At 49.8% G+C, this 27,261-nt stretch overlaps 1 protein-coding gene across 3 annotated transcripts in view; it reads left to right on the top strand.

Annotated features, from left to right (window-relative positions):
- The first annotated feature begins 8,570 nt into the window (after nt 1-8,570).
- SLC43A3 (solute carrier family 43 member 3) overlaps nt 8,571-27,261 on the top strand; it is a 29,473-nt gene continuing 10,782 nt past the window's right edge. Inside the window, exons 1-5 of one of the 3 annotated variants that reach the window (XM_070428032.1) lie at nt 8,571-9,085; nt 9,714-9,877; nt 12,996-13,367; nt 13,984-14,113; nt 23,165-23,211. In XM_070428032.1, coding sequence (XP_070284133.1) covers nt 13,184-13,367; nt 13,984-14,113; nt 23,165-23,211 — 361 coding nt within the window. In that variant the 5' untranslated portion in view covers nt 8,571-9,085; nt 9,714-9,877; nt 12,996-13,183. Of the gene's footprint in view, nt 9,086-9,713; nt 9,878-12,278; nt 12,353-12,995; nt 13,368-13,983; nt 14,114-23,164; nt 23,212-27,261 lie in introns of those variants that run through there. The other 2 variants (XM_070428031.1, XM_070428030.1) reach the window with 2 other exon arrangements.

The raw sequence follows: 27,261 nt of genomic DNA, 5'->3' as shown, positions 1-27,261 counted from the left end.
TAGTCCAAGTTCTTCATAAGTAGTACATGGTATTTCTGTAACACTAGGGGGATTCACTGATTTATTCTCTTCCTTAGTCCTGTTAACCCCTAACCTGGGGAAACAACCTTTCTCGGGGAGGTGGTCCTGGTTGAAACACATGGCACTAAGAGGGGGAGCTAACATATGTCATATACGCCAGGTCCCTTGAAACATAAGCTGTGCAGATATTTCTTCCCTGCAGCGACTGCGTCAAGCAGCAAGGGTGGATTGGCTTCCAGCAGGCACATGCCTGGGTTTCGGGCTCCATCCCCAGTGTGGGGTGTGCAGGGGGCAGCCAATCAATGACTCATTATTGATGTTTCTATCTCTCCCTCTCCCTTCCTCTCTGAAATCAATAAAAAAAATATATATTAAAAAAAGAAAGATGGACCCTATGTGGGGGACTCTGATGATCCCTGACTTTGAGGTGCACACATTATAGGGTGAGGCAGGGCAGCTACAACTGGCAGCCCCAGTGGGTGGAGGGCAGTGGGAGCTGGAGGAAGACTGGTGAGTGAGGCAAGAGTGCGGAGGCCTCCTTCCTGCCTCAGGCCAGGCTCTCTGGCTGCCCTGGCTACCTGGCGTGGGTAGACGGAAGAGAGGTTCTGTGGCTGACTTGTGCGACTGTGCCGGGGAGGCCGGGGGAGATTACAGAGAAAGTACACTCAGCTGGTCAACTCTTCCAGGAGACTCAAGCCACCAGCTGCAAAATGGAGTCTGAGCATCAGCGCCCCACCCCTGCCTCTCACCTACTCAGGTGTTGGGCCTGAGCCCAATCACTGAATCTGAGCCCAGATACACATCAGATGTGGGCTGATGAACAGCTGATAGCATCTGTGCTGTTACCCCTGGGAAGTATCTGCTTCTTCTCCCCGAGGACTCTGAAACCTAGCGCTTCCCCAAGGACTCCGCCTGTAGTCCTGCTGGCCGGTGGGGCAGGCGCTCAGGGAGGGCCTGGGGACATGCTTTGTTTGGCAAATTGTAGAGAACAGTGTACACACCAGGACCTGATTTTCCGGTTTCTTCCTTTTCCTCCACCAGGAAGCAGCAGCCCATGGCCCAGGCTCCGCTAGGAAGGATGGAAACTGGCTGGGGAGGGGAGATAGAGCAACAGGGTCTCCGAGTGGACATGGGTGCCGTCGTCTCATCCACAGGCACGTCTGTGTCCTAGGCGGGAGAAAAGAAAACTGCTCATGTTGAGCTGTGCAGAGACTCAGGCCATTTGCGTCCCAGGAGCCTCATGACCTTCAAGAACTTTCCGCAGGGAAGATGCCCCTCCACTTGGGGAGCGAGAGACTCCAGGGTTTAAAAGACTCAGCCGCTCACGATGGGGCAACTGCACTGGCCCTGTTCACACAGGGGAGGGCAGCTGGGTGGTGTTTGGATTGTGGGAAAGTATGAAAACAAAGAAGCGCCAATTCCTAGCAGTTCCCAAAGGAACGGTCCACAAAAGCAGAAAACCACAAAGCTACTTGGCATCTGAAAAGCAAGAGCGATTCCACGTCAGAGGTGGTTCACACACCTCCGACACCGTTCCTAGGAAGGAACTCTGTCAAAGTCCCACGCCCAAGATGACACTGTGACCAGGAATTTGCTTTTTCAAATCCCGGAGAGGTAGGATTAAAGTTGGGTGTTCTTTCTTCTTGAAAATGTTAGTTTTAGCAGGAATTCAGAAAGATCTGACTACACAGATGCGGAGAAATGGGGTGCAGGGCAGAGTTCTCCCCAGAGTGGTCCTTGAACTGCATCAGAGTCATCACATATGTCTGGGGGTGGGCCCCAGGAAGCTGATTCCATTTTAAACGATGGTACATCATACACGCAGTAAAGGGCACAAACCTGAAGTGTGAACAGTCCAATGAGTTTTCACATGTGAATAGAGCTGTATAATTACCACTCAGATCAAGACATGGAACACTTCCAAGTTCCCTGAAGGCTCCACCCTACCTCTTCTCATTAGAGGTAATTAGCCCACTTCTCCCCTTCTGGCAGTCACCAACTACTGACCTGATTTTTATCACTATTGGCTCACTTTTTTGTTCTTAAACTTCACACAAATAGAATTATACTACACACACACACCCACACACACACACACATATACTAGTGGCCTGGTGCACGGATTCGTGCACATTGAAAGGAAATTAATTAGAAGGTGGCCAGTGGGGTGGGACTGGGTGAGAGATGGGCCAGACATGCCCTGGAGCCAACCTCCGGCAGTCCCTCCCTGGGGGGCCCACCTGGGGCAGCACTGCGGCTCAAAGGGCATCTGTGGAGTGAGCTGGGTCCCTCTGGCAGGTGGGGTCCCTCTGCCTGGCCTGAGGGGATCAGGCCAAAACCAGCAGTTTGACATCCCCCAAGGGGTCCCGGAGTGCGAGAGGGCATTCTGCAAAGTTGCTGTCGCTCAGCAGCTCCTGTGTTGAGCGTCTGCCCCCTGGTGGTCAGTGCGTATCATACCTACCAGCTGGTCCACTGGTTGGACAGTTGTTTAGCCTTATATATATATAGACTAGAGGCCCAGTGCACACAAAATTGTGCACAGTTAGGGTCCTACGCTATCTTCTGCCCACTCTCCAGTCCCCGCTGCCACCCCCTGGTTTGCCATGGTTCCCCCATCACAGCATGGCTCCAGTTCCCCGGAGCCTGTGGGGGGGGGGGGGAGGGGAGGGACCAAGAGGTCGCCATTTGCCCGCTCCCAGTCCCACCCCACCCCACTGCCACTCACCTCGGTTCGCTGTGGTCCCCTGATTGCAGCATGGCTCTGGTTCCCCGGAGCCTGTGGGCGGGGCGGGGGGGGGGGGGAGGGGAGGGACCAAGAGGTCGCCATTTGCCCGCTCCCAGTCCCACCCCACCCCGCTGCCACTCACCTCGGTTCGCTGTGGTCCCCTGATTGCAGCCTGGCTCTGGTTCCCCGGAGCATGCGGCCACGGGGAGGGACACCTTTCCACCAGCTCACCAGTCCAGCCCTGCTGCTCCATTTGCCATGGTTTCCCATTAGCCATGCTGCAATTGGAGACTGCGGGCCGTGGGGAAGGGACCGAGAGGTGCTCAATGCACCTCACGGTGACCGGTCATTTGGTCGTCCTGTTCGTCTTAGACACTGGCTTTTTATATATATAGATACTCTTTAGTGTGTTGTGAGAAATAGAGTGAAGAAATAAAATGGAGTCATTCTAGTCAAGCTGCTAAATTACTAAAAATCAAGCAGGTTGAGGCACAAGGAAACAATTCTATTATTATTTTTTTATTTTTTTAAAATATATTTTATTGATTTTTACAGAGAGGAAGGGAGAGGGATGGAGAATCAGAAACATCGATGATAGAGAAACATCGATCAGCTGCCTCCTGCACACCCCCAACTGAGGATGTGCCCGCAACCCAGGTACATGCCCTTGACTGGAATCGAACCTGGGACCCTTCAGTCCGCAGGCCGACGCTCTATCCACTGAGCCAAACTGGTTTGGGCAATTCTATTATTATTTTTTAAAAATTTATTCTATTCTTGTTCTAATTAGCCTGGAAACATAAAGTTTTGAACTTTCCAGTCCTGAGTCAATGTCCCAGACAGCCTGCCATCCATTATCCAGATCACTGGTCATCTAGAGCAGGGGTGAGGAATGTCCGGCCCTCAGGCCATGTAAGGCCCATGAAATCATTTGGTCTGGACCTGCCAAGGCATTAGGAGTAAGTTAATTAAATATAGCAGGCTAATTTTTAAGTTGATAATTTTGTATGGACCTTGAATGATGTCATAAATATCCAAATGGCCTTTGGCAGAAAAATGGTTCCCCACCCTGATCTAGAGGAAATACCTTGGACCAACCCAGAGGCTAAGAATGCAAGACCAATTCTTCTGAAGAATATACTTTTTACTATAAGAACCCTCAGCGTTTCTCTCTTCTTCACAACACTCTGGGCATTGCGTAAGTTGCATTTCCGGTTTGCAACCCTAAAACTCTTGAATCAGCCTTATTTTCATCCTTTAAAACTTTACCCATCTGGGAGGTGGAGTGGGTAGCTGTATTTTTTAAAAATATAGTTTTATTGATTTCAGACAGGAAGGGAGAGGGAGAGAGAGATTGAAGCATCAATGATGAGAAAAGATTCATTGATTGGCTGCCTTCTGCACACCTCCTACTGGGGACTGAGGCCGCAACCCAGGCATGTGCCCTTGACCGGAATGGAACCCGGGACCCTTCAGTCTGCAGGCCAACGCTCTATCCACTGAGTCAAACCAGACAGGGCTGGGCAGCTGTATTTTTAAACAAGCTCTCCTTTAGATTTTTAGGAACGATCCAGGATAAGGAACTGGTTCGGGGAAAGACCTTGGCACTTGAAGGAAGCCAGCTGGACTTGGAATTCTATCTTCACCACTTCCTGGCTGTATGATCCCAGTTGCCTTTTCATTTTCGTGGGCTTCAGTTTTTTCATCTATACAATGAATTATTAATGATCCCTAACAAGTATTGGGTGCTTACCAGATGCCACCCACTGTTCTAAGCACTGTATGTGTATTAACTCATTGAATTCTCTTGACAAATGATGAGGTGGGTGCTATTGTTATCTCCAGTTTAGAGAAGGGGACACAGACTTACTGGGATTCACACCCAGGCCATCTGGCTTCCCTGGCTTTCTCCACCTGCCACTCCTCCATCGCCATCTCGAGGCCGTTAGAGGATTAAAGGAGAGCATGAGAGTGAAAGCTTTGCACAGGCAGGCAGGACAGCTAGTACATAGTGATTCTTCTTCCACGGGCCTCAGTGGGAAATTGCCTTTCCATCTTATGAAATATGCAGAAATTAATCTAAACAAACAAGCAAACAAAAAAGCCAGCCACGATCATGATAGATGAAGCCCGAAAGGTAGGATCTTTGTAGGATCCAGAAAAATCCAGCATTAACCAGAGAAGAAGACACCTCTATGGCTCCCTGCCTTGGGTATTTTGGCCCATTGGTAGGTAGGAGGCTTTAGACAGATGTGTCAGACTTCATCTAAGTGTCAATCCATCAACTCCCTTCACTCTGACTTTGTACTGAACAAAGAACCTTTTGGTATTGATTCCCTTTCCCAAAAGTATCCTTCCTGAAAGAGACTTTGCTAACCAGCCAACCTCAGGATTCCTGTCTGTGGGGTGGCTTCACTCCTCGGTGTAAATTAATAAATTGCTTTTCAGGTTTATCAATCAGTCTCCTATGAGTTTGTTTAGTGTAGCTCATTTCCCTCACAACTAATCACAACAACTAAGCTCTCACAGGGAGGCTGGGGAGGAAACACCATCAGGGTAGTATAAGTGAGATGTCCAAAGAATGGTATGAAAAGGTATGCTGTGAGACTGAAACCAAGGATCCTTATAACGTTGATTAAATTTATCTTTAAGACCTAGCTCTAGAAATCACATCTCTCCATATATCATTCAGAGACCTAGCCTTTCCCCCGATAATCAGCAAGCTTCAAGCTTCAAGGCGGCAAAAGACAGCAGCCCGGACCTGCCTAATGATTACATAGTCTGGATCTCTGCAGGCTAAAGGTAACATCTTGCCCTAAGATATGTTTCAACCCCTGAGCCCTAAGGTGGAATGTCCCCCTGGCTACTTTCCCATGAAGCCAGTCAGAGGGATGCTGGAACAGCCCTTAGGACTGTCCTCAAGACCTGAAGAAATACTTCATCACCCTTTCCTCATCTCTGACAATCGGGTCCCAGCGTGACTGGAATCCCTAACCCTCACTGTTTTTGATTTTACCTTTATAATCTGTAACCTACATGCCATAGGGGAGTTTGGGCCTTTCAGCATTAGATTCCCGTTCTCCTGGGTGGCACCGTTCATAACAAAATAGCCTATATTCTCCACAGCAATTCTTGGTGTTGGCTCTGCTAGCACCAGATGGACAAACTCTTTCTGTTTGATAACAAGACCAAGGAGGACAGAGAGAGGATTCTGAGTGGGGAAGGTTGGGGGGTGGGGGAGCATCAAGGAAGGCTTCCTGGAGGAATCTGCTTACCTGGGTTGGAAGTCTATCTCTTCCCACTTACCAGCTGTGTGACTTGGCAGGTTACTCTCTCTCTCTCTCTGGGCCTCTGAGTCTTCACCTTTAAAGTGGGCATAATGCATAGAGCGTCAGCCTGCAGACCGAAGGGTCCCGGGTTTGATTCCGGTTATGGGCGTATTCCTCCCCACCTTGGGTCCTGGTCACGGTGCGTGCAAGAGGCAACCAATCGATGCGTTTCTCTCACATTGATATTTCTCTGTCTTTCCCTCTCTCTTTCACTCTCTCTAAAAATCAATGGAAAAATACCCTCAGGTGAGAATTAAAAAACAACAATAACAAGATAAAAACAAATAAAGTGGGCATAATGTTAGCAGCCACCTTACCGGGGTGGCCATAAGGGTGAAGTGATTCTCTTAGCACAGTGCTTGACCTACAAGCTACACTCAGTAAATGGTGGCCATTCCTGTTGTCATTATTAACACCCAAATGATGTTTTCATTGAGGGGAATTCTAGGAGGAGACACATTCAAGGCAAGTTCGTCTCGAAGGGAGTGAATGCCGAGTCGGTTTGCTTTAAGACTCAGAAGGCAGAAGCCATTTGCAGCCGAAGGCTCCTTCCTTGAGTGTGGTCACAGCCCGCCTGTGGTTTTGCAGCCCATGAGCAGAGTTGCCGTACAATCTATAAGAATCCATCAGCCTCGAGAACTTCCGTGGTTTCTGAGTCACTGTGAGGCCATTTCAGCTTCCAAGCAGAAACTCCCAGGGCAGACTCACCATCTGTCCTCTGAACAGGGAGGGGAGACCGCTGCACCCCTCAGCAGACCCCTGCTCCCCTTCACGGAGTCCCAGTGTCGCAGCCAGTCCCAAAGGGAAAGGTGCTCAAGAGGGTCCAGCGAGGGCGTTCCAGACCTATATCTCTGCTTCTCTGCCCAGGGTCCTGTCCACAGATCCTGATGGGGCCTTTTCTAGTGTCACCAAAACTTGATCTGGCAGATGCAGGGAGGAAGGGTAGAGAGGGACAGGAAGGCATGTGAGAGGGGTGCTGGGGTTTCAGCCGTATGTGTGCACTCCTGGCAGGTGGAGAGGTTCCCCTTCTCCCCAATTTCCCCCTCCTTCCAGTTAGTCCCTGACACCTCCCCCGCCCCCCTGGCCCCCCCGTTCTGTACCATGGAAACTGCTCCCTTGGCCTTTCCCCATAGCAAAAGGGGAATGTTCCATCGGCCCCAGCTATTTCCTGTTCTTTTTATCTTGGGGTGGTTCATAAACCCTGTTGTTTTCACTCAGGAATCCTGTCTCCTCCTTCTGGACCCCATTTCCTCTTTTCATGAGAGTGCATGTGGGTGGGGGTGGGTGGTTAGAAAAGTCAGGCCGGGAGACACAGCCCCATGGCTGAATGAGAGGCAGTGTTCCTCTCTTGTTTTAACCAAGGACACCTCTGAAAGGGGTACAACTCCCATTCCTGTTACTAATAATTGCTGCCCATATTAACCCAATTCGGAGGTCATGCTCTGTCCAGTGCTTGGGGTGGGGGTGGGGGGCTCAGGGAGGCTGGTGGGGTACTGGTTAAGAATATCCCAGCTCTGCCACTGACTACCTCTGTGATCTCGGGGGAATTGCTTAATTCATTAATTAATTGCATTATCTCAGGTGGCCCAGATAATGGATGCTAACAACACCTGTCTCCACAGGATTGTCGTGAGAGGTCGTGAGAGTCAGCACAAAGCATTTAGAATGGTGCCTGATGGGTGGTCAGCGCTCAGTGAATATGAGGTCCTACTGATAGGTGTTACGTTACCTCTCAGGGGTCAGGTGTGGTCCTTAGCTTGGGAGGTTCAGAAGCTGTCAGTGCACCCAGGGTACTCTGTTCTGGCAAAGTCTATGTGAGAAGTCAATTACCAATAAACGGTTTCTTGGTGAACATGGACGTAGAGCTGGGTGGAGGGCAATGAGCAGCAGGTGGCTCATGTGGCCTCTTTTCTATCACAGGAACTGGCCCGGAAGCTCCCTGTGGCTGGTCGGGGAGCCCTGCTCCCCTGAAAGCACCCACGCACGCAGAGGGAGACTGATCTGATTGCAAACATCTGCTGACTCCAACATCCTCCAGGGCTGAGCTGGTTGACTTGACTGGCTAGAGCAACCCCAGTAGCTTTAGGGCGTCCTTTCGGATTCACCCTTGGCTAGAGAAAAGTCTCCCCGGAGCAAGGAGGCCTCATCTTCATTCAGGGCTATGAAGAGGCTCCCAGGCTTGTCAGAACCGCTGAGCACAGCGGGAGACACCTTGAAGGGCCAGCTGTCAGACTCCCTCCCCCTCTGTCCTCTGTGGTTCTTGAAGAGACTTCCTTCCCACAGCTCACAGCACACACACACACAGGCCTCTGCTCTGGACAAGCCTTCTCGAGTGGGGAGGTCACCCTGGTTACACTGATGTTTGCTTGGGTGTTACCTAGAGCTCAGTTCCCTGGGGTATGACTCCTGATGCAGACGGCTGAGCTCACGCAGCATGCGGTGATATCTCCCCTCCTTTATTCCTTTTTTAGGTTAGGGGCACTTTGCAATCCTCAAATATGACTTCCTGATTTCCTTTGTTTTCCAGTAATTAATACTTTTTGTTAACAACAAAAGCTGCATGTATCAATTAGCTAGTATACTCATTGGGTGATTTTCTTGCATTATCTTTAATCCATACAACAACCCAATTCCACTTTTACCTATAGGTGAGGAGACTGAAGCTCAAAGGGATCCATAAAATCAGTAAATTGGCCCAAAATCTGTGGGTGCTTGTTTTGTGTGTTTTTTTTTTTTGGTATTGCTTCAAGATGGTGCATATTTTCTCCTGAGTTGGAATGAAAAAAATTTGAATTTACCTTTTATCTTCTAAAAACAAACTCTTGAAACCACTTTGAAGGCCAAAGCTGGTAAACCCAGATATTTTGATTTGCACAAGCCTGGATTTTGCAAGGACAAAAAGTTTATGTTTTGCTTCATTTGTCTTTTTGCTTGGCATATCTGAAATCCAAGGCCTTTATCAAAGAGAACCATGGGAATCAACAGCTGAATGGCGATGGTTTGAAAGCAGGTAATGTCCGGGTGAGAGATGATGTCTGAAGAAGGCAGGGGCCAAGGATGGACAGGAGAGATATTCAGGGGTAGAATCAATAGACATGATTAAGTGATATGGGCTACTGTCCAAGTGCCTTCACTTAGGCCGTCACTCCAGCCTCCAGTGTGGCCATTCCCCTGGCCGTGCCTGCTCTCGCTGGTTCCTGAATGTTCTTGCTCTGTCGTCCGGGCTCCATGCCTCTGCATGTGCTGTGCTGCCTGCATGTGCTGATCAGGCCAGAAATCTTGGGGTTCTTCGTCTGTCTCCCCAGCTAGAGAATGAGCTCCTTGAAGGAAGGTGCTGAATCTCTTCTCTCGGAATCCCAGCCTCTGGCACAAAGCCTCAGGCACCACGAATGTTTGTTGAGCGGATCAATACATTAAAAAAGGATGCAGGGTGAAGAGGAAAGGAAGTAAAGGGAGAAAGAATGAAGACATCGGGGGCGCCATCAGATCTTATTATAATCACTCCTCTCTCTGATGTTACATGTTAATCCTCATCAGTGAGGCGTGAGAGTGATCCGATGAGCAGGTGCCTCTGCTAGCTGCTGGAACTCGAGCCAACACAAATGGGGATGGTTCATCCTGTCATTCTGCCCCGACAGTTTCCGTGAGACTCGCATCCCTAGGGGCAGTGCCTTCTGCAGACCTTGATGTGGGTGTGAGCCGGGGCACTGAGAACCAAGAGAGAGGTAACAAGACGAGGTGGACAGAGCCCGGACGACCTGTCCTGAGTCCTGAGCTCCAGTCCTGGATGCCCAGACAGCCGGTGAGCTGGGCATTTCTGACAGGCTCCTGCCAATTGACATTCTAAAATCTCTATTTGCTTCGACTTCTTCTGTTCTTTCCTTGCTACTTCCACACTCACTGATCCCCCAGGTCCTCAGGAGACCAAACTGTAAGCCAGAGCAGGAGATAGGGCTTGAATTAATGTCAGTGTCTTTGTGTCTTGCAGTAACAGAAAATCTTGCATCTTAAATCCTGTTTGTCTAAGCGGCTATATTTTCTTATGTGTTTCCCCCCCATCAGTTAATTGTGTGTGTTTTTAAAAATATATTCCGTCAGTTAATTCTGAAGGAAAAGATTGATAGAGAGAGCATCAGACATTGTTTTCTCTAATGTCCGAATGTTCTAGGTTAAGTCCCTGCAGCAACAAACTCACCTCCTATTTCTTTTGTGACAATGACTGTAATTAAGCACTACAGCTCTCATCTCACAGTGGGGCAGGCAGAGAGCTTGCTCAGGCCTGTGTAACTATGACACCCGGGGAACAGGACCATAGCTGCCCCCATTCCATGCGGTCAGTGGCTTGGGTGGTTGCATTTTCTCTTTCTTTCTTTCTTTCTTTCTTTCTTTCTTTCTTTCTTTCTTTCTTTCTTTTAAACATAAGTACTCTTTTATTTTTTATTTATTTATTTTTAAAATATATTTTATTGATTTTTTACAGAGAGGAAGGGAGAGGGATAGAGAGTTAGAAACATCGATGAAAGAGAAACATCAATCAGCTGCCTCCTGCACACTCCCTACTGGGGATGTGCCCGCAATCAAGGTACATGCCCTTGACTGGAATTGAACCTGGGACCCTTCAGGCCACAGGCTGAAACTCTATCCACTGAGCCAAACCAGTTAGGGCGGTTGTATTTTCTTTATTTGTTTTGGTAGAGATCTGGAAAGTACTCCCTGGTTCTTCTGACCTTCCGCTGTCCTAACCTCTCATTTCTTCCTCCTTAAAATGAAGGGTGGGCTTGGAATAGCTTGAGTCCCTGGGACCCCAGAGGCAGGGATCCAGGAGGCTGGGCATGAGGGTCAACCTACTACACTGAATGAGCAAGAAGCTCCCCCCGCCCCCCCCCCTCCCCCGCCCCCAATTCAGCTTTGAGGAGGAAATGGCCAGGAAGCTGGCAGCTCACTTGCTCTGGGCCAGAATGCTAGCAGCGCAGCTGGTTCGGCTGGCCATCTCATGCTGATCACAGGCTCCGATGGGCAATTATACATGTCTTTGATTAATAAAAAATGGGGCGATAATGAATACTTAATCAACGCAGTCTGGCCGGGAGGCTCTTTCAGAACCTGGGCTGGGGGTGAGGCAGGAGGTACTCAAAGGGGTCCTGCGAGGTGAAGAGGTAGGGCACCCCCAGGGGGTGTTCTGGAAAGCTGTCCAGTCCTGGTCCCTGGGCCTCTGTTGGATTCTGTGCTGGCAGATCTGCTGTGCTTGGGATTTGCTGGCCACCCTGGGAGCATGAGATTAGGAGAGAGTTAAGCTGGTGGGCAAATGGGGAAAGGTGTGTTCTGTGCCCTCCCACGTGGCCAAAGAAAAGCACAAGGCATAGGGGGTGTGTGTGTCCGTGTGTCTGCAGGCGGCTGTGTGTCCTCTGTGTGTGCGCTGTGAGTTTGGTCGGGTGGGTTCTGTGGGTCTGCTGTGTCTGCCATGGTATTAGCGCTAACTTGGTTGGGAGGGAGGAGAGGCCAGGGACCTGGGAGGCTGAAAGAGCATCAAGAGAGATGAAAAGGGCCCTAGCTGGTCTGGCTCAGTGGATAGAGCATCAGCCTGCAGACTGAAGGGTCCCAGGTTCAATTCCAGCCAAGGGCACATGCCTGGGTTGCGGGCTTTATCCCCAGTGGGGGATGTGCAGGAGGCAGCCAATCAATGATTCTCATCATTGATGTTTCTATCTCTCTTTCCCTCTCCCTTCCTCTCTGATATATTAAAGAGAGAGAGAGAGAGAGATTGAGAGAGAGAGAGAGACACGAAAAGGGCCCTAGCTGGTTTGGCTCAGGGGATAGAGAGAGCCGACTGAATGGTCCCAGGTTAGTGTAAGAGGCAACCGATCGATGTGTCTCTCTCACATCGATGTTTCGTTCCCTCCCTCTCCCTTCCTCTCTCTCTAAAAAATCAGTAGAAAATATCCTCGGTGAGAGTTAACCAAGAGGTGAGGGGTGGGAGGGGGCGGTGGTGGCGCCGCTGGGGTTGGAGGGAGAGAAAGGAGAAAAGATCCAAGAGCAGGATTCCAGAGGCGGGAGAGGCTGCGGGCAGCAGCGGCTGCCAGCGAGCAGAAGGAAGTGATGGAGAGCGGGAGGTGTAACCGCCGGGGACACGGCCCCGCCTGTGCCTGTCTGGGTCCTTCCGGCTCCGCTGGAGCTGGGGCAGTGACAGGACTGGGCGGGGCGGGGTGGGGACGAGAGCCGAGGCGCGAATCCGAACCGCGGAGAGTACGGAGCCCACAGCCCGGAGAGGAGGCGGCGGGTAGGGCGCCGGGGAGGGGCTGGCCGCTTGGGGTTCCACGGGACAGGGAGTAGGGGACGGGGTGGGGGGCGATGGACTGTGAGGCCGCTGTCTCCTGGGGGGCCCTCTGCGGGGTGGGTGCGGGTTGGGGTGAGGGCTGGGCCTCTGGGCCAGATGCTGATGAGCAGAGGGGCGGCGGGAGCGGACGTGGGAGTCCTAGCTGAGTGTCAGGGCGGGAGGCTCCTGTTGGAGTTGGGATATTTTGGGCATGAGCCTGGCTCAAGTTGTGACTGACTAGCCCATGTGACCTGGGATAGGTTGACAAAATACCCTGAAGCGTTTGCTTTCCCTGGCGGTAAAGGGAAGCTAACCAAACACGGGGTCTGCCAGGTTGTCCTGAGGATTTGTGAGAACCTGTATGCAGACCCCTCACCCCCTGCGACTGGTGCAGAGTTGCTGCTGTCATTATGTCCATGGACAGTGTCCAGAATTTGGGCTCAGTTCCCGCTTCACCACCTGCTGCCAGCGGTGGTGGAATGGCGAGGCCTTTTGCAGCTGTTTCCAACAGCTGGCCTGGCTCTCCAGTCCACAGAAAAGATTTTGTCCACCTCTGCCTCTCCCTTCCCCCTCCCCCTCACCGAGCAGCCTCTGCCTTCTTTTACAGGATTTGGAGACATCCCCAACGGATGGTTTCTGCCCAGGCCTAAACAGCCAGGACCAGAGGGCTACGTGCACGGAAGGGCCTGCCAGGGGAATTTTCCAAGTGCTCCAGCCCCAGGCCTTGCACTCCTGAGGTCAGCTGGGGAGGCCAGCAGTGCCAGTGGGATCTGAGGAGCGGCTGTAGCCCAGGCCATGCCGGGCCAGGGACTGCCCCTGCGTGTGGCCACCCTGCTGACGGGGCTGCTGGAATGCCTGGGCTTCGCGGGCGTCCTTTTTGGCTGGGCATCCCTGGTGTTTGTCTTCAAAAAAGAGCATTACTTTGAGGAGCTGTGCGAAGCCGATGCCAGGCTGATGGGCAATGCCACGGGCATGGAAGGTAAGGGAGCGATGACTTCTCTGGGAAGCTGAGTCTGGTTTCCAGGTGGTGGGAAGGGTAGGAAGGACTTCACTTCCTGGCCACCCTGCCATCCTTTCTTTCTTTTTATCTTTAATATATTTTTATTGATTTCAGAGAGGAAGGGGGGGGAGAGAGAGAGAAACATCAATGATGAGAGAGAATCATTGATTGGCTGCCTCCTGCACACCCCTCCACTAGGAACTGAGCCCACAACCTAGGCATGTGCCCTTGACCAGACTCAAACCTGGGACTCTTCAGTCCGCAGGCCGATGCTCTGTCCACTGAGCCAAACCGGCTAGGGCCCTGCCATCCTTTCTGTGGAGAAAGGGAGGGATTGTCAGCCAGCCTTCCTCTGTGCCCCAACCTTAGTCTAAGGACTGCCTGGGGAGGGATGTACCAGCTTCTGAGGGGTAATTAGGGACCGTCACATTTCAGCTCACCTAGGGGAGAACTTTCCAGAGGCAAGCTGTCTGAGGTGGCAGGGGCTGCCCCAGACGGGAGCCAGGCTGGATGCCCACCCGGCAGGAAGTCCAGGGTGGAGGAGAGGTTGGCCCCTCCACCCCAGGCTCTGGAGCTCTTCTTGTCTCTCCTCCAGACTGCAAAGCCCAGGATGAAAGGTTCTCACTCATCTTCACCCTGGCGTCCTTCATGAACAACTTCATGACCTTCCCCACCGGCTTCATCTTTGACCGTTTCAAGACTACCGTGGCCCGCCTCATAGCCATGTAAGTCCCGAAGGCCCAACCTGGGCACAGGTGGGTAAGAGGAGTTCCTCTGGCAGCAGTCTCACTTGAGGGGAACCCAAGCCAGGCAACTGGGCAGCCCTGCCAGGCCCTGTCCCAGGAGCTTTGCAAGGAGTGGACTAACCTTCCCACATCCCTACTTCCCTTTTCTCGCTTCCCCTTCGGCTCCATGTGCATGTGTGTTCAGCATGATACTGAATTGAGCAGGAGCTCAGGCCTACTTCCTGGGGCCAGAGTTACCAAATGAGCAGTACCTGGAATTGTCACTCCGCCTTCTTCCTGGAGATCCTTGTCCACATCTCCTGCGAGGCCTCACACCCAGGGGGCCCAGGCTTAGTCATCCTCCTCCTCCCTCCATCATCCCCCAAAAGGCTTAGCTGGTTATGTCTTATGGGGTCTCCAGTGGTGGAGCTTCCCGTCTCTTCTGACCGAAAGCGAGCCTGTGGGGGTTTCCCATGCACATGAGTCAGGGAAGGTCAGGGGCTTTATCTTGTTCACACAGGTGCCCCTGGGGCTGGCATGTCCAGTGATAAGCAGCGGCTTACTGGGGGCTGATGGGACCCAAAGCAAGCACCTCCTGGCAGGTGTGCGAGAGACGAGTTGTCAGACAGAGGGACTGGAGGGCAGGCTGGGCCAAGAAATACCCAGAGAGTCAAGTTAGTCCCTTGCTCTTTAAGTGTTTGGTACAGAACGACTTTATCTCAGTTTCCTGGTCCTTGTCTCCCTTCTTCCCTCCCCTTCCTTTGCCCCTAACTCTTTCCCCAGCCTTAGCACGTTAACAAAATCTGTCTCCCTTTCTGTGTTTCTTCTTTACTTTCCTACAGAATACTTCCCTTCTGACACTTCTGGTCACCAAATGTGTGGGTTTTCCACACCGAGCAATTCTGCGACCCCAGCTGGGTGTTCTACAGTGTAACTCATTTCTGACATCCTCTGCCTGGAGATAGTGTCAGCTCTCACAGTTAAGGGTTCTGCCCCAGGAGACTGCCCCCCATTTCAGATGTCCCAGGTGGTAGATCTCCCATGTGAGGGAGGAGAAAATTTCCCCTCTTTCCACCCTTAGTTTTTCTGGCTGATCTGATAGTTAAATTAACATGAAGAAGATTAATAGGTGTGCCAGGCCAGCACAGCCAAGGGTTCGGTGAGCCTGAGTGGGGGGGTGGGGGGGCGGCAAAGGATTTAGAAAAGACAGAATAAGCTGGGTCTAGGTGTATCTCCTGTGCCTGGCTGAGGCCACAGAGAGAGACCCAGACAGCAAGCTGAGCCTTTATTTTATAGCCAGAGGTAAATAAGGTAGTGGTCACCATAGTTACCTCCCACAGCCCATTAGCTACCCAGATAAGATCTAGGGAGCTCATAAGGTCAAGCCTCGTTATGCCAATAGGGCTGTGCCCTCTAAGCTGGGACTTGTTTGTGGCTTTGCCAACAGGTCGGTTCGAGGCTTAACCCTACAGCCGCACCCTACAACTAGGAGAAAATAACCAAACTTAATTACATATGTACATACAGGGGTTCCATAAGAATAAGGGGCTCATAATCAGGCAGTTGAGGCTTATCTGTCATCTTGAGCTAAAGGGAAAGGGGGGGTAGTGGTTTGGGACTTCAGAGGGGAGGAAGGCAATTCACATGGAGGTGGAAATGCAAAGGTTTGGAAAACAAACATTGGCTGGACCATCTTTAACCCTGGGGCACAGAGGGCACTTTGATCAGGCAGCCTTGCTAGGTTCAGATTAAACTGCTGCTATCTGTGATCCCTCCCACTCTGGAGCACGTCCTCCAATTTTTTTAGGCAGTTAGGAGGAAGGTCAAAGGTTCTTTCTGAGTTTTTTGTTTCTTACAAAGAACTAGCTTAAAATAACCAGTGTCCCAAAGAGGCATATTTTGGGGTGGCAAACTCTGCTTCCCTTCACCAGGTTAACCCCCAACTTCTGTCCAACTTGGCTACTGACCAGAGGTTCCCATGACCTCGTCCCCTGTGGGTTTGATTATTTGATAGAACAGCTTACAGAACTCAGAGAAACACTTATGCTCAGCAGTTGATTAAAAGACAGGATAAAGGGCCAAGACCGGTTTGGCTCAGTGGATAGAGGATTGGCCTGTGGACTGAAAGGTTCCAGGTTCGATTCCGGTCAAGGGCATGTACCTTGGTTGCAGGCACATCCCCAGTGGGAGGTGTGCAGGAGGCAGCTGGTCGATGTTTCTCTCTCATCGATGTTTCTGACACTCTGTCTCTCTCCCTTCCTCTCTGTAAAAAATCAATTAAAAAAAAAAAAGACAGGATAAAGGGTACAGATCAACAGCCAGGTGAAGAGATAGATCTATATTAGTCATTTTCATAAAACATGCAGGTAAAGCCGGGAGGGTCCCCAGCACAGGTGCTTCTATCCACGTGGAGTTGAGGTGTTTTACCCTCCTGGAAGCTCTCTGAACCCCGTACTATTGGGGTTCTATGGAGGCTTCCTCAAGGAGGCATGATCAATCACCAACTCTGGTTCTAGCCCCTCCCCTCTCTCCAGACAAGAGTATGGGGGAGACAGGGCTGAAAGTTCCAAGCTTCACCTCATGGCTTAGTCTTTCTGCTGAGCAGCCCCATCCAGGAACCCACTCAGAGTTACCTCATCAGAACAAAAGATCCTCTAGTGCTCTCATCACTTAGGAATTTACAAGGGTTTTAGGAGCCCTGTGTCAGGGGCTGGGGACAAAGACCGAATATATATTTCTTATTATAAAATTATAGTACCACAGATCATCCCCTGGTGTGGGAGCACAGATTCCTTATAGCAAAGCAATCATAAAGTTAAAAAAATACAGCACATTATCAATCCCACTCAGTCTTAATAACTATCCAGTCCGTCATCGTATCCTCTGAGAATGTCTTCCAGGGCTACTTGGGTCTGCCGGCTTCTTTTCGATCTTGCCCAGTTCCAAAAGCAGGAGTGGTGTCAGCAATTTATTGGCTTCACCCTTTTAGGCAGCTTGTGTCATTGAGCTAAGAGACAGTATCACCTCTTGCTCGGAGCCTCTTTTGAGGTGTTAATGTGATATTGGACCTCCCTCACTGCACAATGCACTTACTCATTCCCTTACCTTCAGCTACTCTTCCTCCACTGATGCCCAACCGTTTCCACCCTGCTGGTCTGGGTTGCAGGCAGCAATACTAGTCTAGCAGGTGCCCTCCCCCGCCTCTGTCCACTTCTGTTCGGGTGGGGTCAGGTTACACAGGTGCAGAACTAGCGGGCTGTCTCTACCACCAGGTGGGCATCTAGCAGCATTCACTGTTGGCCCCGAGTTTTGCCAGATGGACTGAAGGCACAACCTGCCCCATGGAGGCCTTAGGAATTGTAACATAAAGGTCAAACACATTATAGTTTCTCGGGTAGGAATCCGCCCGCTTCCATTCCTTGTAGTGGTCCTGTGCCCAGCGGGGAGCACAGCTGAGTCGATGTGAGGCAGAAAGAGTACCAGCAACTTTCCTTCCCTATGTCCTCTTCTCCAGACCAGCTAGAAAAATAGGGGATCTGCTGAGTATGAGCACACACTTGTGAGTGCGGGTAAGCCAGCCCTTCATGGCCTCATTTCCCCCCCATTTTCCACAACCAGTGTTTCAATAGTGTGTCCTAATCCTCTATCAAACTAGTACTCTGAGGATATCTCTGTCCATTGTCAGACATTATGGGCTGTAAAGGGTGCTCCTTGGCCTGAAGAAATGATGGTCAGCCATCCAGATTGGTACAACGTTGGTTCTTTTATAGCACGCTGAGTATTTGCAGCTACCACTGATCAGCAAAGCCCAGTCCAGAGTCAGAGTCTATTCCTGTCAGAACCATTTGTAGTGCCCAGGGCTTCCAGCACCAGTTTCTCTTGCCAGCTCTGTTCAGGGCCTTCCCCCCAGGGGATCTGCCACAAGGCCATTTGCAGTCTCGGTGTCTTTTGTTGGCAAGCAGAACAGCTCTTACTGGACTTTTGTGCCTCAGAGGTTGCAAGAGGGCAATGTCTAGGTCCAGCCCATCTGTGCATTGCTGCAGCAGCCCCAGGTCCCCTCGTGTTATGGACCCAGGTGGCCACCTGGAAGCAGCACATAGGGACATAGGCTTGCTGATTTCAGTCATTCTCTGAACCTGGCAAGGGGCTCTTTGGGTGGACACAGTGATTTTCACAGGGCTACACTCCATACAGGCATCCCTTTAATAGGCTAAGCTTCCACTGCCCTCTGCCCGACCAGGTGGCCAGGTCATTGCCACTACCCATGAGTCAGTAAAAACCCAAACACAGGGCCCCTTTCCATTGTTCGGTTCGTCTTTGCTAGGAAAACAGCCTCCAGCTCAGCCACAGAGCTCATCGGTTTCTACCTTCTTTGATCAGAGTGGTGGCCTCACAAACAGAGTGGTTGTCCACCCACCATGGAACTGCCATCCACAAGCCAGGCAGCTCCCTGGTGATCAGTTAAGCGTCCTGTGTGAGACAGTGTCCAAGTGACAGGAGCCCCGGCAGCCCCTCACACAGGCCTGGGCTCAGACCAGGGGGAGAGAAGCTCCTGCTTGGCAGTATCTCCTCCTTGACTCCCAGGCAATGTGTGATCTCGTATAAACCATTCCATTAGGGAACTCTCCTGGGCTCTGCCACCCGTGTTGGGGCGTTTCTACAACATCGTCCTAGACATTGTGGTATTGCAGGTTTTAAGATCATTTTGTATTCTTTCGTCATCCACGTAGCTTCAATTAATGTCTAATAACAAGATGATAAATGCCCCTCAGGTGAAAGTTCTCTAGTTCAAAGTCCCGTAATTGTCACTGGGAGGTGCACACAGACCTTTGCCATCTCCTTGGTCTAGCTCCACATGGCTGTGTTCCCCAGGATTGACGTATTAGCCACTCTCATAAAACATTACGCAAAGGGAACACAGCTCTTCTCATAAAACCTGTTTAAACAGTCCCACTTCCACAGTCTTATCAACTCTTACATTTTCATGTTCTCTTACAAAAATTGTCACCCTCGTCAGAGCTTCACCAGTGGGTTTTGGTACTTCTCCTTTTCACACCAGTATTTACCCACTCCTGTGTAGGAGGCTTTGGGTCTCCCGCAAGGGGTCAAGCGACTCTGACCCTGTTGTCAATCTTTAACTTGATGAATCTGCCACAAGCGACTGCTGCCTAGGTTTCTCATTGTCATCTCTGTCTCTGGCTTCCAATATTTTCTAACCTGGGATAAAAGACGGGACTTGTTTGGGGGCACTTAGTGGCTGGGGGACCTGCAGGGGGTCCTCTTGGCCCAGCCAGCCTTTGGTAGTGCTGTATCAAAACCTCTGGTTTAAGGCCCATGGTGCTGGTAAGATGGGCAAGTGTCAGGTTTCTTTGGGCCAGGAGGCTGAGATCAGGGGGGCGGTGGCGTGATGAACAGAACCAGAAAACCCATTTGGGCCCAGCCCGAAGGCCAGCTCTTTTGGAGCCACTTCCCATGCTAAAGGGGTTGTTTTGGGAAAAGTAGGGGCGGCAGCTCCATTCTACCACCCCGAAGTGTGTCAGGCCCTGGCTGGTGGCAGATGGCCAAAAGCCGCAGCCTTTGTGCCCAGTGACATTGGGTTTGGTGGCAAAGGTCAGTGTGTTCGTGACATTCCTGGAGTCCACTTTTAAGGTTGTCAAAAGAGCTAGTATCTCTTTGGCCTCATACAAAGGCAGGAAGGAAAGGCCACAATCCTAAATTTGATGGTGAAAACACAGTACTATTTGCTTTAATCACCTATTCCTCAACCATTTAGAATTTCTACCTTGCTGCTCTGGCTGGTGGCTCAGTTGGTTGGAACACTGTCCCATGCACCAAGAATTGTGACTTGATTCTGATCAAGGCACATACCTAGGTTGCGGGTTCGATCCCCCATTGGGGCACATACAGTAGGCAATTGATCGATGTTTCTCTCTCACATCAATGTTTCTCTCTCTTTTTCCTTCTCTCTCTAAAATCAATTAAAAAAATATCCTGGGGTGAGGATTAAAAAAAAAAGAAAGAAAATTTCTACCCTGCTAAAACCAGTTCCTGGATTCTCTCCTCTGCCTTCCCCCATTCTCTTGTTAATGAACCTAATGCAGTTATTAACATCTGTAAGAGGCTGGAGGGGAAGCAGAGACACCAAACTCAATAAGGCTTCCTGAACTGTTTTTTGGTTTTGCAGGATTAGGTTATGTGGGGTGCCCATGAGAAAGGGCCCCCTTAACCACAGCATTCAGCATGACCTGGGTAACAGGCATATCACTGGGTCCCTGTCCTGGTCCTCATTACAGTCACTCCCAGGTGGTTTGCATACAAAGCATAGCAGCTGCCTCATCTGGGGTGCTCCACTGGGCACAGATAGGGCACACGGCCAGGCTGTACAGTGGATTTTATCAAGTGCACCAGGCTGGCCCCTCCCTCGGGAGCAGCCTCCTTGTGTCTGGATCACACACAGCCATCTGCGATTGTTCCATGGTGAGCTGTGGGTCCTGTCTCCGCCCCGACATGCTCTTCCACCACAGCATTCAGAACCAAAGATACAGCCCCAAGTTAGTTACCCTCACAATCCATTTCAGTAAAGCTTCCCCGGGAAGCTGATGACACTGATCCACGAAGTGAAATGCCTCCTTCACGCTGTGCCCCTGGTTTCAATGGTATCTTGGTTTGGCTCTCCTCTCGCACTGACGGCCGGCCTTTGTGGTGCCCGGAGGTCTTAGAGGTGCTTTCTATTGTCCCTGCATAATTTTTCCCTTGGCAGGTGGCTTTGAGGCTATCGGCTGTGGCTCAGACTGACCCAGCTCTGAACTTGGCCCAGCCTCAAGGTCTGACCCAGCACTCTCTTTTAATTTCACTTGAGCTATTATAGCTAACAGTGACCAAGAGATTATGTGTTTCACCTTTTCCTTATTAGTTTGCATTTTCTTATGCATCCAGTGAACCAATTCCCAGACAGTTGGACTCATCTCTAAATTCTGTTGGTAATTTTACCTTCGGTAACTTATTGTCGCACCGCTGCTGGTCCACACCATGGGAGACCATGTGGTAACGCCTGTGGTCTTGATCCGGCATCACGAAGCGTTCAGAAATCTGAAGAAGGGTTGTGCGTAAATTAAATAAGAGTCCAGAGACGAGTCATAATTTTGAAAGGCATTAGGGAGTCAGAGAAGACTCAGCTAAAGGAACTAAGTTCTCCTTGTCTCAGGACCCCTTGCTATTTATTAACACAAATTGTCCTAAGGCAAGGTGGAGATATACACTTCAAAGGGTAGGGTTAGGTACAGAATCCATTGTCAGATTGGAAGAATTTGCCTATGGCCGTTCAGGTGTTTGGCCAGTGGGAAGCAATAACATGTAAATTAAGATGCCCTTAGCTGTCTGGCAGTAAGCAATCATCCTTTTCAGGTTTGGGGAAATATCCTTGCCACTCCAGAAGATTCAGCCCTGTTGACATGCTGGAACTGGCTTCCGGCAATGTGGTCACCCAGGAATCAGAGGTTCTTCACCCCACACCCTTCATCCTTTCTTTTCACAAACCACTTGTTTCTGTGAGCCAGGATCACTCTGGCCAATCCCACCTCACCGACACCAACTGTATCGGAGAAACCTACCTCTCTCCTTTCTCCTTACTTCCACTCAGAACACTTCCCTTCTGACACTCTGGTCACCAAGTGTGTGTGGAGTTTTCCCACACTGAGCAATTCTGGACACCAGCTGGTGTCCTTCAGTGTAACTTGATTCTGACATCCTCTACCTGGAGATAGCATCAGATCCCACGAGACTGCCCCCCACATTAGATGCCAAACACAGTGGTAAGTTCCCCAGGTTACTCACAACTTCGGTCAGATTTGGCTACAAATTAGAGGTTCCATGACTCCCACCCCCACCTCTTGGACTTAATTATTTTCTGGAACATCTTACAGAACTCAAGGAAGCACTAGCTTATATTTACCTGTTCATTTAAAGCATATATATATATATATATATATATATATATATATATTGACTTCAGAGAGGAAGGGAGAGGGAGAGAGAGGTAGAAACATCAACGATGAGAGAGAACCATTGATTGGCTGCCTCCTGCACAACCCACACTGGGGATCAAGCCCACAGCCTGGGCATGTGCCCTGACTAGGAACCTCCTGGTTCCTAGGTTGACGCTCAACCACTGAGCCATACCAGCTGGGCTTTACTGGTTCATTAAAGGGGAGGATTAAAGATACAGACAGACAGACAGATGAAGAGACACATTGGGTGAGGTCTGGGAGGGTCCCGAGCACAGGAGCTTCTGTCCCTGTGGAATTGGGGTGCGTCACCTTCCTGGCATGTGGATGTGTTCACCCACCTGGGAGCTCTCTGAACCCCTTGCTATTGAGATTCTATGGAGGCTCCTCAAGTAGGCATGGTCAGTCATTAACTCTGCTTTCAACACTCGCCCGCCCCCCCCCCCCCCCCCCCCCCCCCCCCCCCCCCCCCGCTCTAGAGAAGTCGGGGGAGGGGGCAGGGGCTGAAAATACCAAGCTTCACCTCATGGCTTAGTCTTTCTGGTGAGCAGCCCTATCCAGGAGCCTACCCAGAGTTGCCTCATCAGAACGAAAGATACTCCTACAGCTCTTATCACTTAGGAATTTAAAAGGGTGTTAGGAGCTCTGTGTCAGGGGCAGAGGACAAAGACCAAATTTACACTTCTCATTATAAATCATACTGAGGCACTACTTTTATTACCCCATACTTTCAAGACCCCCAAACTGCTAAGAGATCCCCATGACCTTGGGATTGTGGACTTGAGTTATAGTACCCCAGCACTTTCATCTTGGGGTCTAGGTCGGTCCAGACATTTCCTTTCATAGAAAAGGTTACTGAGGCTCAGAGAAGGGCAGTGCCTGTCCCATGGTTACACAGCCAAGAGGAATCAGGGCTCAAGGTTCTGATTTGGAGACCAGGCACTGACCTCTTTCTCCAAGGGACTGGCCTGGAGGGTCGTCATCTGCCCTGCCCCTTCAGGTTTCTCTTTTCATGACAACACTCTCCATCTGCCATTGTGTATTTCAGATTTCTCTACACTAGTGCCACGCTCATCATAGCCTTCATCTCTGCAGGTGAGTGCGGTCAGGTGGAGGGAGGGACACCTCAGGGGCACCCGGTGGATGGGGCAGGTGCAGAAGGTGATGGCAGGACACACTGACCCCCACGGTTATGCAAAGATCCACAGACTTGGAGCTTGAAAGAATTACTGCTGGTCTATGGAAACAGTTTAGTCTACTGAGAAATTTGAAAAGTAACGACAATAGAGGCATTGCTTCAGACAGTAGCGTTTATTCAAGAGATTACATCCTTCCTCTGGTCTGTGTTAAAATGCTCTGTCTCTTTTAAAAATGAAATAATAACATGAATGGCAGTTGCTTTTGAAAATAGCCTTTCTGCCCTAACCGGTTTGGCTCAGTGGATAGAGTGTCGGCCTGCGGACTGAAGGATCCCAGGTTCAATTCCGGTCAAGGGCATGTACCTTGGTTGCGGGCACATCCCCAGTGGGGGGTGTGCAGGAGGCAGCTGATGGATGTTTCTCTCTCATCGATGTTTCTAATTCTCTAGCCCTCTCCCTTCCTCTCTGTAAAAAAAAAAAAAAAAAAAAAAAAATCAATAAAATATATATTAAAAAAAGAGAAAAAAAGAAAATAGCCTTACTTAGCAGGGTAAAAGTGGACCACCCTTTGGTAGTCAAAAGTTGTCTTCTGAAATTTTACTGGTTTACAAACATAGAAAATGTCCCAAGTCTGGAATTCCACGCTGGTTCACTAACCCCTTCCCCATTATGTAGCAGAGAAAACTGAAGCCAGAGAGAGACCTCTCTCTGACTGGCTAGGACAGTGATTCTCAACCTTCTGCCCTTTAAATACAGTTCCTCATGTTGTGACCCAACCATAAAATCATTTTCGTTGCTACTTCATAACTGTAATGTTGCTACTGTTCTGAATCGTCATGTAAATATCTGATATGCAGGATGGTCTTAGGCGACCCCTGTGAAAGGGTTGTTCGACCACCAAAGGGGTCTCGACCCACAGGTTGAGAACCGCTGGGCTAGGTGATGCCTTCCGAAATTACTCCCCATTGTCAGATCATGTGGCTCAGTTTTGGGGTTAGTAACAGCACATGATTCGTGCGTATGAAGCACCTGTGCTGAAGCCAGAGGGTGACGCGGGATCATCTCCATCTGTGCCCAGTTCTCACAGGCTGGTTATCTTTGTCCAAACAGATCTCGTAGCCTGGCACCTGTTATTTAAAACCACTCTCCTCATCACACCAGCTTCTTCTTTCCTAAAAGCTCGGAAAGGATTTTCAAGTGGCTGGGATGTGTGACTCATTTGTGAATCACTGGAGGAACAATTCCTCCTTTCTCCATAACATAGTGTTGTATCGTAAACCAGCCAGTGAGATACAAGATGCCTTAATGAGCCAATTAATTAGGAGTCGTTTATTGCGGGTGGCCCAGAGGGAGGTGTTTCTTCCAAATCTCTGAGCGAAGACACAGGGAAGTTTCCTGTATTTATACCTTTCGGGCTCTTTACAGATTTTACAAAGGGCTTTGTGTGGGTTATTGTTGCAGACAGCTTGTGATCTTGGATACCTAAAGAACAAACATCTGGCATAAGAATATGGGAATTATTATCAGTATTAGTCCATTACGTTAGATGGTTAGCTTGCAAGGTCAGACAGTTAAGTTTTTATCTTTTTCTATTATTCAAACTAAAACAGTTATTCTACAGAATAAGAGACTGCCTAAAAATGACAGAGTTTACAGAACAAGGGACTATCTAACAATAGCAGAGAATTTCAAACAGCAGTTTTTATACAAGATGGAGGTTACTATGCTTCAATAGAGCTTTTTGTTTTTGGGGAAATGTCGGGACCACACCCACCCTATTGTGAGACTAATTGCAACCAACCTTTCATGCCTTAGGAGACCCGTACCTTTTCTAAAGACAGAAATGGAAAGGTAGACAGGGTGAACACAGCCGTGGGCACTTTACCTGCTCCCTAAGGTGTAGAACAATCGTTAATTACTTCAGCGGATATTAGGAAACACTCACATGCTACATTAACAAACACTGAGTGGGTCACCCACCTGGTGGAAAAGTTGTTCCCTTTTCTTTCCCTGTCAGTCCTCTGAGTTCATGCATGGAGGTGTTGAGGTGCGGCTGGCAGGAGCAGGTTCCAGGCTGTGAGCATTCTGTGGGCAAATGCATCCGGTTACAATTTAATAATATTATTTTCCTTTCATTGTATTTGTTTTCGAAGTTGCTTGCTATTCATGACAAGCAACACAGGTTGCTTTTCATTTACAGCAGTGATGTGAAATTTCCCTTAAAAATAATAGATTTCTTCTGGATAAAAGTGAATCAAGCCTGACTGGTGTGGCTCAGTTGGCTGAATGTGGCCCCATGTACCGAGAGGCCAGGGCACATGCCCTGGTTGCTGGCTCGATCCCAAGTAGGAGGGTGCAGGAGGCAGCTGATCAATGTTTCTCTTCCTCTCTTCCTCTTCCTTCCTCTCTCTGAAATCAATAAAAAAACATATTTTTTTTAAAAGTGAGTCAACTTAAAGAAAACACGTTAGCAAATACTAGTGTTACTGGAGGGGACCTGGCCCACAGTGGGTCTGCCTCAGGCCAGCTGGTAGTGTGTGGGTTCTTGACTTCATGCAGGGAAGCTTTCACAGCTTGAGTCCAGGTGACTTTGAGAGTACTTTTATTCAAGCTGGGGACAGTGAAACAAGGAAGGGGTTAAGGTAGAAGAAGCCACAGGAGAGAGCCTAGGTGGGACTCTGCTTTGCTCACTAGAAGCGTTTTAGGAAAGAAGTGAATCAAGGCCGGCTGCTGTCAGCTCACTGAAAAGTCAGAGAAAGGGGGCCTTGGAGATGGGTTCAGGGGGTGAGCCTGGGATGAGCTGCTGTTGCCCACTGCTCCCCTAGTTGCAGTCTTGTGGGGACCCTTAGAGTTTAGGAGAAAGAAACTACAAAAGCTCATGCCTGGGATAAGGCAAGGGCATGCTGCTGGGAGATCCCGCGCTGGCATCCTTTGTCTTGAGGGTTTTTATCTCCTGCAGGCAAGAATCGTAGGGGAGGGTTTCAGCAGAATATTCATCAGCTTTCCATGTGCATTTTAAATATGCTGATGCATCAAAATGAGCATGTAGGGGAGTGTGGGATTATTCTTTGGTCAGCTTGACTGTTTTGCTTTTATCTTGAGCCTGTCTGGCTCTAGTCAAGTTTTTGTTATTTGTTCCCCTGACTTCATCTGTCCTTGGGTTTGGCTGGCATTAATTGGCACTCTGTTCTCTATCTCCCTGACCAGGGTGATTTAAGCTATTTATTCTCTGTCAGGGAGGAGAGGTAGAAACCATTTGTTTTCAAGTGTCCTTGATTAGGGAAGATCAAGTCTTGCAATTCACTAGCTGGCTGCAAGCTGCCCAAACTGGTTGGCCTTGTTTAATTTTCTTTTCTCAGTTTCCCCATTCCACTTGCCCAGGAATGTTCCTAGCTTCTTACTGTCCTGCCACACTAGGACGGGCATGGGTTATGGCCAAAAATCATGAAGGTGGGCAGAAGTTCGTGGTTTGGGAAAGACTAATTATTAAGCCACCCTTCCCCCTCGGCATTTTAGTTGTTTTGCTGTTGTCCAACACTTTCCAGACCTACTGTCATGACTTTTTCTTTTTTTGCATGTCAGTCTTTTCAAGGGCAAGAAGTATTCTTTACTTAGCTTGCATTTCCAGTGCCGAGCACAATGCCTGGCTTGAAGGAAGTGCTCAAAGTTGAATGAACGAAGGAAGGACAGCTCATAGCCATTTTCTCACTGAGATCTTACAGCGCCCCATGAGGCAGGAGGAGCAGGTGACTGAGCCATAGACTTAGAATCCCGCTCAAAGTCATGCCGTGAATGAGGGGCTGGGCTTGGGGAGTCCAGGCTTCACCCCACAGTATCAGGGATGAGTGGAGGGTCACTCTGGATCAGTGAGGGCAGGGAGCAGTGGCTTCACTTTGAGTCCTATGTTTTTAGGGATCCTGCCACAGACCAATGACCCTCTTTGGTGGGGACTAAGGTGATTCAGGAGACCTCTGCAGGGTCCCTCTGTCCCCACCAGACCAGTATC

Source organism: Myotis yumanensis, unplaced genomic scaffold, assembly GCF_028538775.1.
Source record: "Myotis yumanensis isolate MYYU_CA2020_CCGP unplaced genomic scaffold, mMyoYum1.0.hap1 SCAF_10, whole genome shotgun sequence".
NCBI classification, from domain to species: Eukaryota; Metazoa; Chordata; class Mammalia; order Chiroptera; family Vespertilionidae; genus Myotis; species Myotis yumanensis.
This window is presented reverse-complemented; position numbering and strand designations above follow the sequence as displayed.